Source organism: Peromyscus leucopus, chromosome 20 (genome assembly GCF_004664715.2).
Source record: "Peromyscus leucopus breed LL Stock chromosome 20, UCI_PerLeu_2.1, whole genome shotgun sequence".
NCBI classification, from domain to species: Eukaryota; Metazoa; Chordata; class Mammalia; order Rodentia; family Cricetidae; genus Peromyscus; species Peromyscus leucopus.
Genome location: NC_051080.1, coordinates 44,958,740 through 44,975,530, shown reverse-complemented (window position 1 = coordinate 44,975,530; position 16,791 = coordinate 44,958,740). Strand labels below are relative to the sequence as shown.

Here is a 16,791-nt window from a genome sequence, read left to right as displayed (position 1 = left end):
GCCAACTCCTGCTCAGTAGGATCTGGGGAGGCCTGAAAAAGGCAATCTAATCCTCCCCCTTTCTCCTCTGTCAGAGAAGATTCTGTGGAGGAGAGAACGTGATGGAACACCTGTACCTCCAAGCCACTCACATTCTCTTGCGGTCACAGACCGGCCTTGACTGCAGCCCCGAAGGCTAATGCCGTATGAACAGGGGCTGCTATCTTGCTCCCTGGAGTAGGAGCTACACTAGGCCCCTCATAGGCCAACTAGGCCTTTGGAGAGCAGATGTGGAGAAGTCTTTTCCTACTGCACACAGTTGGTCTCGATGTACAAGGACTGTCTGAAACACACCAAGTCATTCATGGCAGCGGTGGTGGGAAGGTGGCTGGAGCCGCTAAGGAGTCTGTCCACATACAACCCAGGAATTTCCACACATTTCCAGCTTCAAGGGGCCTGCTGTCTGGAGTCTGTTGCCCTGGGTGTTGATGTATGGTGCACAGTCCCAACATCCCTAGGGACGCAAGGACGGTGACAATAAGGAGCTAACTGTTGGGCAGCTCCCAGGCATGGGAAGGCTTAGCTGTACGGCTTTTCCAGGGAATAATTGCTATTTTAGTGTTTCTCTTCAAGAAACGGTGAAAACACTTCACAGTGCAAGGCGGCGGCTGGACTTGCTAATCACTACCCTTGGTTAAATAGTCACCATTATGCACAGGATTGGGCCCATCAATATTCTGTCATGGAGTGGGGGATGGGGATAAGGGAGAGACTTACAAGACTCCACCCCTCCCTGAGGAGCTGTTCGCAGTGAGCAGTTGCTGGGAAAGGGAAAAATGAGGGGGATCAGCAGGAGCAGGCGGGGAACAAGACAAGAGAAGGTAGTGAGGGGTGAACATGACCAAATCATACATGTTCGCAAAAAAAAAAAAAAAAAACGAAGTTAGTATATGCTAACAAAATCCTCACCGGTACATGCACCCCCACGGAGACAGGCAAATGGCCAGTCAGTCCTCACCAAGCTGGACTTCTTCAATAGCAGTATCTCAGCACTTGGTTGGGCTCATGCTGAGTGTTCCACCATGCCCCCATTCCGTGTGAGTGTGGAAGGCTTGGAAGTGTGTGAGCTGGGGGGGGGGCGTTGTTAGCAAAGAAGTTGACTGGGAGGCGAGGACCGGCCTCAAGATGAGTTGCAAACCTCTATCCCACCTTGAACAGCACTGTAGCTACCTTAGCTCTCGCCCACCAGCTAATCAGAAAGGTTCTTTCCCGAATGGTCCGTGATGGGTATTTGATCCTAGTGAACAAGGGTGGTGTTCATCTGCAGTCTGCACCACGCCTCTCCTCTGGCTCATCCGAGGCCCCCACCGTCTTCCCTCAAACTCCTGATTCCCAACATTAACCATCCACCCATTCAGAAGAGCCAGAAGTACAGAGCCGAAGAACCAACCCTTGGGAACAAATGGAATGTAGCACCAAGGGCACTCCCCCAGTCCAGGGAGCTTGTGTTGACAAGCGCAGTTCACTGTGATGGCCACATCGAAGGGGGAGATGTGGTGAGCACTCACCCCCCCCAAACCACCCATGACACCCAGACAGGTGTGAATGTCAGTCAGACCTGAGGAAGAGGGAGGACATGGAGAGTAACAAAAAGACTTATGGCCTATTTCACTCCAGAAGTTTCCACAGAGTCAACACCCCTCACCCCAGGCCTGCTCTTCCCTACCCCTGATGTGAACATAGAGGGCTGATCCCACTGGGGTTGAAGTCCGCAAGATTTTAGTACCATGCCTGGAGGAAGAAGGGGTGCTGTGGAGAATGCCCGTAATGCTACTTGTTGGGATGGATGCCCTTGTGAAATCACTGAAGACACCAGCTGGAGCAAGGTGAGCAGTCCTGAAATGTGGTGGTTACCACTGGAGCCCCAGCACAGATGGTGTTTCTGAAGTGTGGCTCTTGGAGGGCCACAGGTGTGGATGTGGAATTGAAGTATGAGCCATGTGACTTTTGCCTCTCTGTAGAGGTTGGCACAGATGTAAAGCAGAAAGGATCTCCAGAAAGTGCCAGGGAGAAGGTGCAGGCAGAACCACCTGAGGGAACCAGTCAGGAGCGACTTCCAGGCCACACTGGGGGCCTCTTGTCGCTTTCGGCCCTCTTGGCATTTTAGCCTGGTGTAACGGGAGGGTGGGGACTGGAAGAGCAAGTCTGTGCCCTGCTGTAAGCAGGGACTGAAGGTGTAAGAGCAGCCCAGACCCAGGCCACAGAGACTCCCTCGAAGACAAAGGGCACCCAGGCTCACCACACAGAAATCACCAGACGCTGCTGCTTGACTCGTATTATATTTATTTTTTTCTTCTTAAAAATGTACAAAAAATAAAATAACATATTTATAGTTTATAGATTCCCCCTCTCCCATTTACAAAACTATTAAGTTACATTTACTCTTTTTTTAGGTGGGAGCAGACTGTACACACATCAATCTCCCCTTGCCTGTCTTTCAGAAAGGGCCAGTCTCAGAATTTGGCACAAATCCTCCTTTCCGGTTGCATTTTCATGACTGTTAATATGAAGGGAAGTAAACGTTTTAACTCATCTCATGCTCCCCAGGTCTCTGCGTTAGGACATGCCTCAGTCTTTTAGGAACTGATTTCCATGACAGCCCCCCGTGTCCCTCTCTGCTGGTTCCAATTTCCAAACACTGGGGAAGTTTCAACAATGTGAGGACACGGAAGGAAACGCTTTCTGGCTTCGTGCGTGCCCCATCTTCTATGGATTAAAAACAACGACAGAAAGTTTTTTATTTGGGTGAGATTAATTCAGGGACAAAGTCGAGGCAAGCTTTTCTAGCTTGCTGGAGTGTTTTGTTCAGGAAAGGATGCTCAGCAAAGCTTTGCTGGCACAGCAGATGTCCCCAGTGGACGCCCCAGGACCCGACACTGTAAGACTCTCGCGGCACTGGCTTTGATCCCTTGTTCTGGCAATGCCTATCACGAGCATTGCTTAGGGGTTCAGGACAAAGGCAAAGCCAAGCCATCTCTGGCTTGTCTTCAGCCTTCCAGCAGACCAGCAGTCTCCCAGAGACTGGAGAGAAGAGCTGGTAGCCAGTGGGGCTGCTGCACATCTGTCTTCTCCCTCCTCTGGAGCTCTGCACCCACACATAAGGTCCGCCACCATGTTCTGAGCTAACCCCAAGTGTTGGAGAGCATAGACCAGAGACCCACTAGCAGTGCCCTGGAGGGTCCCCAAGCTGCCGGTACAAGGAATGGCGTTTAGAGTGGCGGAGAGGACTGGAACAGAGCTGAGCACAGGATGCAAGGTTTGGCCACACAAAGGATAAGGAGTGCCGGGGCTCTCAGAAAGGCGTCCCTGCTGTCCCTTAGGGTCCTCTTCCTTATGGCACCTACTCTCCATCCCATCCAACTTCTTTGTCCCTTTGGAGAGCAATGGCTGGTCTAGAGTCAGCCTCGGGGGCAGGTGGGACAAGAAAGCAGAAGCCGACAACTGAGCCTCCAGGTAAGACATCAAAGTGCTTCCCAGGCAGATCTGGACCTTTCCATGGAAGCTGTCCCATTATCCAGGCCTGGGAGTGGGAGAGGCATTGCTACTCAAACTAGTGCTCAGCCCACGGGGGCACAGACAAGTCCCTAAGCTGCTGGCCTGTCCTCTCAGAGAAGAGCAGCCCACGGTGGGGCGTGCTTCCATGACTGTTCAGGAAAGCACTTTTCTCTTGACCTCCCAAGGGTAAGGAGAGGACCAGCCTTAGCTCTCCAGTGCCTCCCAAAGCTGGTTTTGGAGCTGCCAGGGCTCCCACGGTTTTCCACAGTCTGCGTGGATAGCCCCACCTCTTCCGGTCTCCAGAAGCATGAGAAGAACGTCTGCCGTTCACAGCCAAGCCGAGCTGCTGGCTCGCTTCGCAGAGCTACGGTTGGGTTTTCAAAGGGGCCACTTGAGATGAAGGACATGCTTGTAAACTGTGAGGCGCTACAGTGTCCAGGATCCCCACGTCGGCCCAGCAGTTCTGTAGCCGGTCCCAGCGACAGGGCCCACCCCAGCGTAAACCCCTGCAGAAACTTTACAAAAGGCTTAAGTTACCAAAGCTAAACAAGGCCCTGACAGTAGGCCCTGGCCAGACACGCCACCGTGAGATAAAGTAGGATGGCCTCCAGGGCGTCCCGTGTGAGGAGAAAGGGCTCAAGACCTCAGGCATGGCCCAACAAAGCATCCATCCTGGCATTCACCAGTCACATGACACCCTAAAGGCCACTTGGGGGTGCAGTCTAGCCTCCTCTTGGACAGAGCAGGATGCTCTGAGTCTCTAGGTCTGTGTCTTCTCCAGGCCAGAGGCAGTAAGCATGCCCGCACACCACAGGTAAAATATATTACTGCGATATTATGTACACAATATGTACATGGTCATTAGGCTTACTTCGTGTTCCTTACTACTGACATGGAAGCAGAATGTCTTCCTGTACGAGGCCCAGTGGCTACTTGCAGAGATCCCCTGGAGGTATTTAGTAAAATGACCTTCTTCAGAGCTATCTGAAGGTTTGGGGCCGGTAAACGGGTGTCCTTCTTACCCCACCCATGAAGACTGCACCAAGAAGCAGCTCATCTTGTCCATCCACTCAAGAGATGTGAAGTCAGAAAAGACACACCAGTTCCCTGGGCTCTTCGAGATGAGTGGACTGGCTGTGTTCCCTTGAAGGGGGCACTCTGGATGCCTCACGTGGAGCTATCAGTAACTTGTAGAGTCCTGGAGGGCCTGGACTCCAGGCTCTTGAGGGGGAAATGGGCAATAAATAAGGGCCTGAGAGGCCCAAAGAAATTTGCTGAGGGGCTCAGGCTTCAGCTCCATGGGGAGCAGATGGAGGAGTCGGACTCGGACAGTCACTGGGCCTTGGGCCCGCCCCTTTCCCAGCGGTCTTGTAACAGTCTTGTGAGGTGGGTGGGATGGAGCTCCAGGTTCCGGGCCAGTGAGATCCCATCCCCTCCGTCCCAGGAAGGAGCGCCCTGAAGAAAGCTCCTGTCAAGGACAGTGCCCAGGGCTCAGATCTCCATCAGCGTGATCTTGAAGCCTTCCACCATGCTCTCCATGTTGAGGATGAAGGTGTCCTCATTTGAATAGTGCTCAATGATGTTGTCGTCCATGTTCACCAGGATGCTGTCACAGTTGGGGGAGATGGGGGGGGGGACAAAGCCAGTGAACAGAGGGCTCGGTGCAGGAACACCCTTCAGGGTGGGTGTCCCTAACCTTCTACTTCCCTCCCCTAAAACAGAAACCCTCTCGTTCCTCCCCCTAAAGGAAGCAGAGCCTCAGTTTCCCTGAACTACCCTTACAATTTCTTATTAAACAGGGCTTCTGAGATCTTTTGGCCCAACCATTATGCCTCAGAGAAGTTAGCAGAGAGCCAAACAATTGTTGGCTACTGAACCACAGCCCAAATAGTTCGGACCCTAAGGATTTTGATTGCGAATCTCAGCTGCCCTTGACCGCACACATGCATGCAGTAAAAGACAGTGCACATGGCTTCGAGGCAAGTTTCATCGTCAGTAATTTGCAAGTAAGAAACAACCCAGCCAGTGAGGCCTAGGCGAGGTCGAAAGCCGGCTTTGCCTTCCCCCTGCAAGCCACCCAACCCTCCTCTGCTGCCTGCCCCAAGGTGGTGTTTGCCTGAAAGTATGTATGTGTACCATATGTGTGCGTAACGTTCAGAAGAGGCCATTTAATCACCCGGGACTAGAATGGCGGACGGACGGTGTGAGCCACCGTGTGGGTGCTGAAAACTGAACCAGGGTCCTGTGGGGGAGCCACAGGTGCGCCTGACTGGGAAGCCACCCTCCAGCGCCCCTCCGTGACTCTCCTTCCTGTCAGTGTGGGAAGGAACGACTGACTGAGTTGTTTTATAGGGGTGCCCGCTTTGCCTGTCCTGGCATCAGCTTCTTCCTTTACAAACGTAAGCACGACCCACACTTAGTGTGTTCTTGTTAGGACACAAGCGTGTGCACAGGACTCCACAGTGAGGCTCTCTAGCCATCAGGACTTGAGGTACCACTTAGAGTCTCCCCAGCCCACTGTATTGAAAAAAACTGCAGTACACATTCATTGAGTTCCCAGCAAGAGCTTAAGTTTGATGCTCAGTCAGCCAAAGGCTCCAAATTCAGACAGTCAGGGAATCCCAGGTCATGTTTCCCTAATGAGGGGTCAGAGGGAGCCCTGGAGGCCTTAAAAGGGGCAGAGGTGAATGGCCCCCTGAGTCTCGGACCATAGGCCCCGCCCCCAACCTGTGTTCTGTTTACTAAACGAGAGACCTGGAGTGAAATGCTGAAGCGGCCTGCTTACTGTAAGCTCATGGATTAGTGAGGGGAAACAGGAAGACCGATGAATCACTGGGCAGGGAACCCACAGCCCCTGACCACCCAACCAGGAAGGACCGTTGTTCTTACCAATGTGGACAAACAGGTCCCACGGCCATCTGAGAAGATTGAATGATTACCTTGGAATAATTTCCAATATCCTCAACAAATTATGTCCCTACTGGGTCACTCAGGAGCCAACGTCAAGAGGGGTGACCTCTTCACTTTCCGCTGTGTCCCTGCCACCTCTCTATCCCTCTGGTCCACTCGTCACGCTGTCTACAGGTGCACCTCAGGGGACATCCTGGCGGTGCACTGTGGGTCTCTCTGCCTCAGTCACTAAAGATCTTTAACCGGCATCGTGGGCCCCGGAGGTAACAAGAGGTAAAGAAAGTACCATTTTAAAATGCACCCTGCAGACATGGAAGCTAGCCGAGGTTAGCTCGCTCTTACCCCTTTTTGCTCTTCTTATAAAGCTTTGTGATTTTCTCCACAGGCAGTCCATACTTCTCAGACAGCTGAAAGAGGAATAACAGGGAAGCTGGTCAGCAGGGGAAGCAATGTGGAACGTTCCAGTTCAACTCTCACGTTGCCCTGAGTCCGGACAGTCTCCCCTCATGAGACAAGGTGGAAAATCTCATTTATAAGGAACAAAAGGCCTTGGTTTCCTTGAACTACCCAAGCCGCTGGCTTTATAGGTTAGTAAAATGAGGTTTCTAGAAGTGAACGGAGCTCCAGATCAGAGTTAGCAACTGACAGGGTCACACCCTAACTAACTGTGCCCCCGACTGCTTCCATCGAGTCCCATGTTCCCAGTCCTTAGCAGGAAGAGAAAAGAAACAAGAATTGCAGCTCATGATGTGAGCACAGCCTGCGAGTGCGTCAGTTCGTGTCTAATACCACCCTGTTTTCATTCTCTTTGGACAGAACTGAAATCACTCACCCAAACAAGCTTGATAATCGATATCGGCATTCCCATTGGTTTAAAAAACAAAACAAAACAAAAAGCTTCTAATCACAATGTTGGGTTAAATAGGTAGCCATACCTCAAACCAGATTTCAAGTGAGCCCGCCAGGTAACCCCAGCACTAGGCAGACTATCACGTGAGCTATGTAGTACACTCCAGACCAGCATCAATAGGTAGTCAGAAAAAAAGTTCAGGTGAATAAAAGATTTATATACGAAAGATGAGACCATGAAAGTTCAGGAAAAAAAACATAAGTTAATTCTTTGTATAACTATCATCCTAAAGTACAGTTTTCTAGGGAGACATGAAACCTGTAAAAAACATTAAATATTAATAACAATGTAGAATGTTAAAATACCAGTAGGTCAAAACCCACCACAAATAAATAAATAAATAAATAAATAAATAAATAAATAAATAAATAAATAACAAGCTGGGAAGCATTTTAAAATACAAACAGCAGACACAGTGCAAACTGCTGGAAGTTAAAAAGAACTGGGCGGGGAGCTGGGTAGGGGAGAAAACACAACGCATTTCAGAGAAGAAAAATCTTGGGTACTAAGCATATGAAAACTGTACTGCACTTTTATTTACATTTTTCAAATGAAAAAAATAGTAGGATAGTACTTTTAAGTTATCCAACTATCAAAAACGCAAATGAGAGACCAGAGAGGCAGCTCAGAAGGTAAAAAAAGGGATTTTCTGCTTTTGGCCCACAGCTCCAGGGAATCTGACGCCCTCTTCTGGCTCCCGTGAGTACCTGCACACACACATGGCAGACACACTGACACATTAAAAACAAACCTAAAACCAAACCAAAATGAAGTGATAATCTAACATTGGTCAGAGTGTGAGGACAGCGGTGTTCAGGTTCTGTGGACGGGACAGGGAAGCACAGCCTCCTGGGAAAGAAGTTTGGCAGAGCATGTAGTTTTTAAAAGCACATGTGTTCTGAGCCACAGACTTCATGTCTAGCAATCTGATACACAGAAATATTCTCATACTCAGAGACGTTCTGAATATCACTGTTCATAATAGAGAACATTTCTTAACACCCATAAATATCTTGATATTTTCTTCAGATTGCATTTAAAAATATGAAAAGCTTATATTGCTTAGCATATTAGGTGGGGCAAATCAGTGGAAATTTGTCTATATAGTATAATCCTGTCTGCATTTTAAACCTTTGTGTATGTTTACATGTACAGAAAATATTTAAATGACATGTTGAATCCACTAATGGCGACTCCAGTTGATAAATGTTGGATTCAAGCTCCCTTTATTTTGTATAATCTGTAGTGCTTATTTTCACGACTGTGTCATTTTTGTAAGTGCAAAGTGGCAAGAGCTGAAAGATGCATTCTGGGAAGATCAGTTCCAAATATGCGCCATGCCCTTCACTACGAAATGACTGGTGGCTCACAGGCCGGGGAGGCAGGGGAGGTTTGGGGCCACACTTAGAGAGGACAGCACAGGCTAGAAGTGGGCTGAAGAGCCCGAGGAGGGAGCTGGCATCCTGAGAAGAGTTTGTTCCAGAGAACCCTAGTTCCTACCCTTCCGTTCCCACTGCAGGGCAGAAAGAACTCTTCACCCTCCATATACCCAGAAGCAAGACATCTGGGCTGAGGACAGAGAGGTAGGCGGTAAAGGGAGCCTGGGTAAGCAGCCACCTGCTTGCTGCGTGGGGCCCTTGCTACCAAGCCTGACAACCTGAGTTCAGCCCCCCGAAACTACAAGGTACAAGGCGAGAACTCTGACTAGGGAGTTGTTCACTGACTTCCACGTGCGCCATGTCAATAAACGGAAAGAGAAACCTTTCTAACGGGAGCACGGAGGCGGCAAAGCCCACTGACAGACCCTGTGTTCGAAACACTCATCGAAGAGAATGTAAACGAATGAACAGGCAGAGAAAATGCAAAGCCGATGATGAACAGGAGCAAAGCCGATGAACAGGAGCACGATGCCATGAGAAGCAGAAGCTAAGAGAACGGCAGTCAGGAAACTGTCCCCACAGCTCAGCACCGCGGCAAACAGTTTCAGAATTGGCGAAATCTAGTAGAAAAATCAGAATGCCTTGATTGATCATGGCATATCCCACCTCCCAAAGAGACTCTGTCATGTAGTAGGTAACAAAGACAGGCCACACTGGACCATAATTCAATAAAACGGGAAATTAAACTTGAGAAGTTCATCAGAAATTTTTGCCTCTCAGAAGTCCTCCACTCTCTTCTCTCTTCCTCCCACTGAGGCCCCTACACTATTAGTCAAGCCTCCTGGTGTCCATATTTGCATGTGAAAATAAAGAGGGAGCCGCTGGTTTCAGCTAGGTTGGTAGGGTGCTTGCCTAGCATGCACAAGGCCCTGGATTTGATCCCCAGGAGTGCATAAATTGGGTGTGGTGGTGCACACTTGTAGTCTCAGCACTCTGGGTCATCCTCTGCTACACAGCAAGTTCTGAAGCCAGCCTGGGCTACATGAGACCCCGAGAGGGAGGGAGGGAGCCAGTAAGGTGAACTAGTTCTGTGCTTTGGGTTCTGAGTTGAATTGAGTTCTTGCTGAAGCCATGACGTTCTCGAGTGGCCTAACTTCCTTACTCATTCCCTGGGGTTCTAGAGCCACATAGTGAGCAGAACCAGCCACAGAAACTACCTGAGAGCGGCCAGCTTCCACAGTATTTCTGGAGTTATTTCCTCAGGTGGCTGGCCAAAGCCACAGCTTCCGACTGTTGGCAGGCCCTCAGAGGGTGTGGACAGGAGCTTAGGTAGGGGAGCATCCAAGCAGGCACTCCAGGGGGGTTGGACGGGAAGTGACCTCAAGGTTGTCCTGACTTCCACACAGGCCCCGGTCATGCTCACATGTGAAAATACACTCTTGTGCACGCACAAAAACACACAGATTGGTTTTTTTAAGCGAGCATACCGCCTGTAACAGAGCTACCCCACACCCTGTGACGTGGCCTGACTCACAGGCTGTAGGAAATCCATGTGGGCTACAGAAACAGCCACCACCCCCAATCTGTTCATGAATCTGCCTGACATGGCACCTGACTCAAATGTCAATTCACACCTGAAGGAAGGGTGGGAACACTGTTCTATTCTGTCCAGATGACAAAGCCACATTTCATCACTGTTATTGAAGAAAAAGAAATTTTAAAAAGACTGCAAGAAAAAAAAGAAGACACATGACATGAAAGAGGAAGAGACTGCAGGAGATTGCCAAGGAAGATGGACAGGAAGTGCGGGAGCCGCTGAGGGAGGAAATCAGCTTTGTTCAAAACTGCTATGGCATCTGCCGCCTTGGGTGCTAGTGCCAGAAGTGCAATGAAGTACGTAAAAGGCTTTCGAAAGGCCTTTGTACTCCGGTATACATTTCTTCTTATAGTCTAGTAATTGACAGCTGATTGGAAATGGGGAATCTGGACGGGGAAATGGGAGCCCGCTCTCTGTGGAGGGCAGCCCAGTCTTCAGCCGTGGATCAGCGCATCACCCAGGGTCTGTCTCTGCTTCCTAGGAATGTTTAGCTAGGTGATGCCGGGGCCGTCCTTCTCATATAGCTCATCCAGAAATGTAGTGAACAGTGGGAACGCTGGCTGTCAGGCAGATGGCCCTGTCTCAGAAGTGACTGCAGGACAGATACACAGACCTGATGGGTCATACTTTGACTCTTGGAGTTGTGAGTCTGCTGGCTCTGGATGACTGAGTTCCTTTATCAACAGAGACAGCGGTTAGTCTTCCTAAACTACCAATGGCCAACGGAGGAGGTGCCCCAGGCCAGGCCGATTCTACATCCACAGGGGCACACTTAGGAAATAGCTTATGGGGCCATTCCTTGGTTTAAATATATATATTTTAAATATATATACATATATATATGTGTATATATATATATATATATATATATATATATATCTGGCTCCCCATAATGTATGATGAGGGGGGCTATTTCTACTCTAAGGGAATAGCTGTAGGGAAGAACAGGGCCAGTTCAGGTGAGTCTACACACCAGGTCAACACTCCCAAACACTTGTGTTCAGGCAGGGAGCCTACTACTTCTCCTGTTCCTCAGGCACTCCTGGGGAGTCTGCCGGGAGGGGCACGGGGGCTGGAAGCAGAGGCTGTGACTGGGCTCTGAGTGGGCACCTTTGGAACACAGCGGGGAGGCTTCGAGGAGCCACCTACAGGAGTGAGGCTCCACGGTGTTCCTGGTAGGGGGTGGGGCCGCCTGTGCCCGCAGGAAATCGTTCTCAAGTGACAGAGTCAAAGACGGCTTGGCAAGCACAATATATCTTAACAAACTTACTTCAGAGGTAGTTTTTCTCCTCACTCGACGTTCAGGCTATCTATCCACAAGTAACTTTTAGTTGTCACCAAAAGTTACAAATAAATAAACTTTAAATGACAGCATTATTCTGAAACTGAGTCAAAACAAAATATGAAGGTAAAGAGTCATAATGCTGTCTTGTTTTGGGGGCTCGCTTTCTGTGGGACGCTGGACTGGGAGACATAATGCCTACCCCTCAGAGCAGGTGTCTTCCTCTGGCTCAGGAGCTTGGAGGAGACCCTGGCACCATTCATCCCCCCAGCCCCTGCACTGGCACACATTTCACATGAGTAGGTGACTATACGACGGGTTTGTCATCCATCCTTTTGGACAGTGAGCACTGAGAACCCAGAGTCTGAACAGCACAATGTGTTTTCTAATGCTGGTTCCTACTCGAAAGGATGGCTTAGACTGGGTGGTAACGCACACCTTTAATCTCAGCACTCGGAAGGTAGCGGCAGGCAGATCTCTATGATTTCAAAGCCAGGCTGCTCTACAGAGTGAGTTCCAGGACAGCCAGGGCTACACAGAGAAGCCCTGTCTTGAAAAACTAAAACCAAGGTTGTGGGGTGGGGTGGACACAAATGGACAAGAACGGTTTAGTAAGAAAGACTCCATCACCTTACCGAGCCAGAGAGAGGCTCCTGCCTGGGCTGTCTCATTTGGTTCTCACCATGGCCCTGGAAGCCAGATACTCATTATTTCCATTTTAGGAATGAAAAACAGGCTAAGAAACTTTGTCTAGCTGGTGAGGAACACTGCCAGATTTTGAAGAGAAGTTTTCTGAGGCCAAAGACTAGAACACTGACCACTAAAGGATAGTATCTACATACTCACATGAGTGGGTTTATTTTACACAAACACATGTTACCCGTATTTATGCCACTATCAATACATGCGCATATACAATCTGCCCTCTGTAACTGCAGGGTCTGCACCCACAGGCTTAACCTTACAGAGATCAAGAATACTTATTTTGTAAAAGTTGTATTTTACTGAATGTGTACAGATTTTTTTGTCATTATTTCTTAAACAATGTTATTCACATAGCTTTTCTATCTGTCAGGTAGTGTAAACTAGGGGTGGTTTAAAGTGTGTGGAGGGATGCACAGGGATTATATACAAATACACCATTTGATATAAAGGACTTAGACTTGAGCACTCATGGGGTTTGTTATTACAGAGGGTCATGGAACCAATTTGAGATATGGAGAGATGACTATGTATTTTTGTATTCATTTTATATATACATACTACAATATACATATGAATGTGACATATGTATTACACACACACACACACACACACACACACACACACCCCACACACAACTATATATTCCAACCTAAAAACATGTACTGGTAAATATGAGTATAATATTAAAATGTCCTGGTCCTCAGAGGATCTACATTCCAGTGAGTGTTTTCTTACTATACACAGAGATCCAAATAAATTCAGGATAAAACTACATAAGCAAGATCTAGTGTTCTTCAAAAGACAACATCTTCACCAGGTGCTGAAGTCCTCCTTCAGCACAGGCTACGGTCCTCCATGACACCCTAAGGTCCATGAACTCAGTTGGCAGCTCACTGCCAGCCCACATCTCCTGAGGACCCTGACAGGGCTCTTCTTGACCATCTTTCCCACCTGCCACACCCCAGAGGTAAGCAGGAGGTTTGTGTTGGGACTTTAAAGAAACCTTTTGTTCCAGAACCTGCCCAGAGCCATGGAGGGACCCCGACTTAGCTCAAATGCTAACCCATCTCCCTGCTCCCCTCCCTATCACCATCTACCAAAACATTGCAGGTGTGGTGGGCTCCCCTTGGAGGAGACGAGAGACGTGCAGGCTGAAGCTGCTGAGCTGCTGTTGGGGCGAGGCGAGTGACTTGCTCCATGGTGGTCCAGTGAGCTCACATCTGCACTTGTGAAAGTGGCCAGATGTTACGGAAGGAAATGAAAAGACACCAAGGATCAAAGCAGGATTCCAGCACAGCACATCAGTTCACACCTGTTCTGGATCCCTGAGGAGCTGGTTAAAAACCGACTCCTGCAGGTCCTGGCAGTATACACTTGCAGTCCCATAATCCAGTGCTCAGGAGGCTGAGGCAAGAGAATCGAGGTCAGCCTGGATTCTCAGTAAAATCAGCATCTCTAGCACTAAGGACTGAGAACATACACTGGAAATAACCTGCAGACACGCTCATGAGCAGCACTTTCTAAGCAAGGCTCATGGGGGCCCCCGGGACTGAAGCAGCAAGCACGGAGCCTGTGGGGGTCACGCTAGGTCTTCTGCATGCATGAGGTGGTTGTGTATCTTGGGGTTTTTGCGGGACTCCTAACAGTGGGAGTGGGGGTGTCTCTGACCCTTGGGACCCTTTTCCTCCTATCGGGTTGCCTCATCCAGACTTGATGAGGGTTTGTGTCTAGTCTTGTATCTTGTTATGCGGTGTTCAGTTGATATCCCTGGGGGGTCTGCTCTTCTCTGAAGGGAGCAGATCTAGGGGGAGAGGGGAGAAGGGGGTAAGAGGAGTGGAGGGAGGAGAGATTATGATCAGGTATTATACGAGAGAAGAATAAATTTTTTTAAAAAAAATTTTGTTTCGGGGCTGGAGAGATGGCGCAGCAGTTAAGAGACTGCTCTTCTAGAGGACAGGGGTTCAATTCTCAGCATCTACATGGCAGCTCACACTGTCTATAAACTCCAGTTCCAGGGCACCTAACACCTATGGCAAAACACAAAAGCAAATTATAAAAAAAAAAAAAATCTTGGTCCATCCCTTCTAAGCCTTTTGTTGGTCTGCTCAGTTTAAACATCAGAGCTGGGTGTGAAGGCGCATGCCTTTAGTCCCAGCACTGGAGGGGGGCACACAGGCAGGCAGATTTCTGAATTATAGGCCAGCTTTGTCTACACAGTGAGACCCTGTCTCAGAACAAAACAAAGAAACGACAACAAAATTATGGTCATTAGAAGGGACATATTCCATATGCTTTCTTGCATTTGCTTCTGGGCTTGCTTCTGTTTTGTGTAGAACAGAAATCAATATTCCCCCACCAATCATGACAAGCAAAAAAAAAAAAAAAAACTACCAGGTCCTCCATCTGTGCTTTTTGGAGGGTGGCCTCGCTGCTTTGCTCAGAATGACCTGGGGACATGAGACACCAGCGCAGGGCGCAGGACCCCCACAGTGGTCCCATTCTTCTGCATTATTCTAAATTTTTCTGATTGTCAGTAAGAACTAGAGATAGATAGACAATCATGATACATTCACAAATTTCACAGGGGTCCACTGGAATTCTAAAACACCCTCATCATTTCCACTCTGCATTAGGCATTAAACACTGTCCCACCTCCTGCTCCCAAACCCCCGACAACCACCCCTGCTTCCTCTCCCCACGAAGTCATTGATTCTGATATTACTGATAAATTGAATCACATGCTAGATGGCATTTTGTGTCGCCCTGAGCAGTTTCACTCCACCTCTACTCCCAAAGAACCGGAAACAGATGTCTAAACCAAAACTAGCCCATGAATATTCACAGCAGTGCATCACAATAGCACCCCAAAAGGAAAGACATTGGCCTGTCAGCTGAATAAATGAAAAGATGAAACATGTTGTGTCCATACAGTGGGACATGTTGTGTCCATACAGTGGGACATGTGTCCAGACAGTGGAACAGGACTCTGCTAGCTGTAAGAAGGAATGAAGTACTGGTTTGTAACACATCTACCATGTTGGACACCAAGGGAAGGTACAAGTGAAGGGGACAGGCAGGCGACCCCGAGGCTCTACGCCTAGGAATTTCCTTGCACCACAATATTTGGCCACAAGCCCAAATGCTGTCCCGTCAGAAAGTTTCTCAGTCAGTCCAGCAGTCCACCAGGAGGGGCAAGAGATGCTCCCTGTTGGTGTTCCCATGACTACACACCCCTTACCCCCTACTACCCTGTACACCAGGCAGTGTGAGGACAGCGCACACTCACGGCACAGTCGAAGCCGGGTGAAGTGTGCGTGACTGAGACAGAAACTGAGTTTTCCCTCAGCCGTGCTGACTAACCCTGCTCTGGGTCAGCGGGGAGGCGGGGAGAATCGTTTGTAGTTCTGCAACAGATCTTTCTCCTTAACCCACATGTTCCTTTGGAATATGCTACTGTAGCCAACAAGGCACCGCACAGATTTGGGGTTGTGTATATTTGAAACTGTCCTGCACCTAATTGGGTTTTGAAACCGTCCTCCACGTCATCTGACTGGGATGACTAAACCGACAGGAATGTGACAGCCATTCCACGAGTCTGTCTTCGCACGCTGACAGGCCCTGACACAGAAGCGGGTATCCCCAAAGATCTCAGCTCTTCCTTTTCTTTCCAAAGCGCATTCTGGAGCCGGGTGGCCACACTGTTCTAAAGAGGTTCCGACACGGCGAACAGGGCAGGGCTCCTGCCGGCGGCGGACGGGGCTTACCGCTTCCATCAGACCCTTGACCGTGGGCGACTTCAGCATCAGAGCGTCGAACACGTCATCGTTCTCCTTCCTCACGTACAAAAGCACTACAAGAGAAGGGGGGACAGTGTGACTAGAGGCCAGGGGACCGCTCCCTGTCACAGGGGTGTCTCAGGATGACATCGCCTGCCCTGCTAACGCCTATTGGAATGTAAACGCTCTGCCGCCTGTATCCTCGCTTGAGTTTCTCAAGGGGGCACGTGTCTCCTGTGACTACTCTTTCCTGTGACTTTCATTTCCACCTTTGCCCATTCAGTGAACACCACTGAGGGCTTCTGGGTGCCACAGGCTGTATTCACCAAGAGCTGGTGGTGTAGCAGAGAGCTAGCTAATCCCAGCCTCTGCCTTTGGGAGTTTGTGATCCACTAGGAGAGTTGAGCAGGCTTCAGATGAGTCAGACACCATCGTGAGAATCATGAAGGGAAAGCTGTGGTGGTAACCTAATTGTACTGAAATGTGATTTTGATTGTATGTTAATAAATAAAGTTGCCCAGGGGTCAGAGCTATTAGAGCCATAGCAAGAGTGTGGCGGTGGTGGCACACGCCTTTAATCCCATAGATCTCTGTGTGTTCAGGGATAAAGCCAGCATTGAGACATATGCTTTAAGACTAGGGGGCTGTACATTCAGACAGTGACGAGGCAGTCACGTGTTTGGGTTCGGCTTTCTCTT

At 49.2% G+C, this 16,791-nt stretch overlaps 1 protein-coding gene across 3 annotated transcripts in view; it reads right to left on the bottom strand.

Moving 5' to 3' along the window:
• Positions 1–2,305: 2,305 nt before the first annotated feature.
• Positions 2,306–16,791, bottom strand: part of Grhl2 (grainyhead like transcription factor 2) — a 136,607-nt gene continuing 122,121 nt past the window's right edge. For all 3 annotated transcript variants that reach the window (XM_037197732.1, XM_028857200.2, XM_037197733.1), the window contains exons 14-16: positions 16,082–16,167; positions 6,787–6,851; positions 2,306–5,140 (exon numbers count right to left, since the gene is read on the bottom strand). In XM_037197732.1, coding sequence (XP_037053627.1) covers positions 5,026–5,140; positions 6,787–6,851; positions 16,082–16,167 — 266 coding nt within the window. In that variant the 3' untranslated portion in view covers positions 2,306–5,025. The remainder of the gene's footprint in view (positions 5,141–6,786; positions 6,852–16,081; positions 16,168–16,791) is intronic.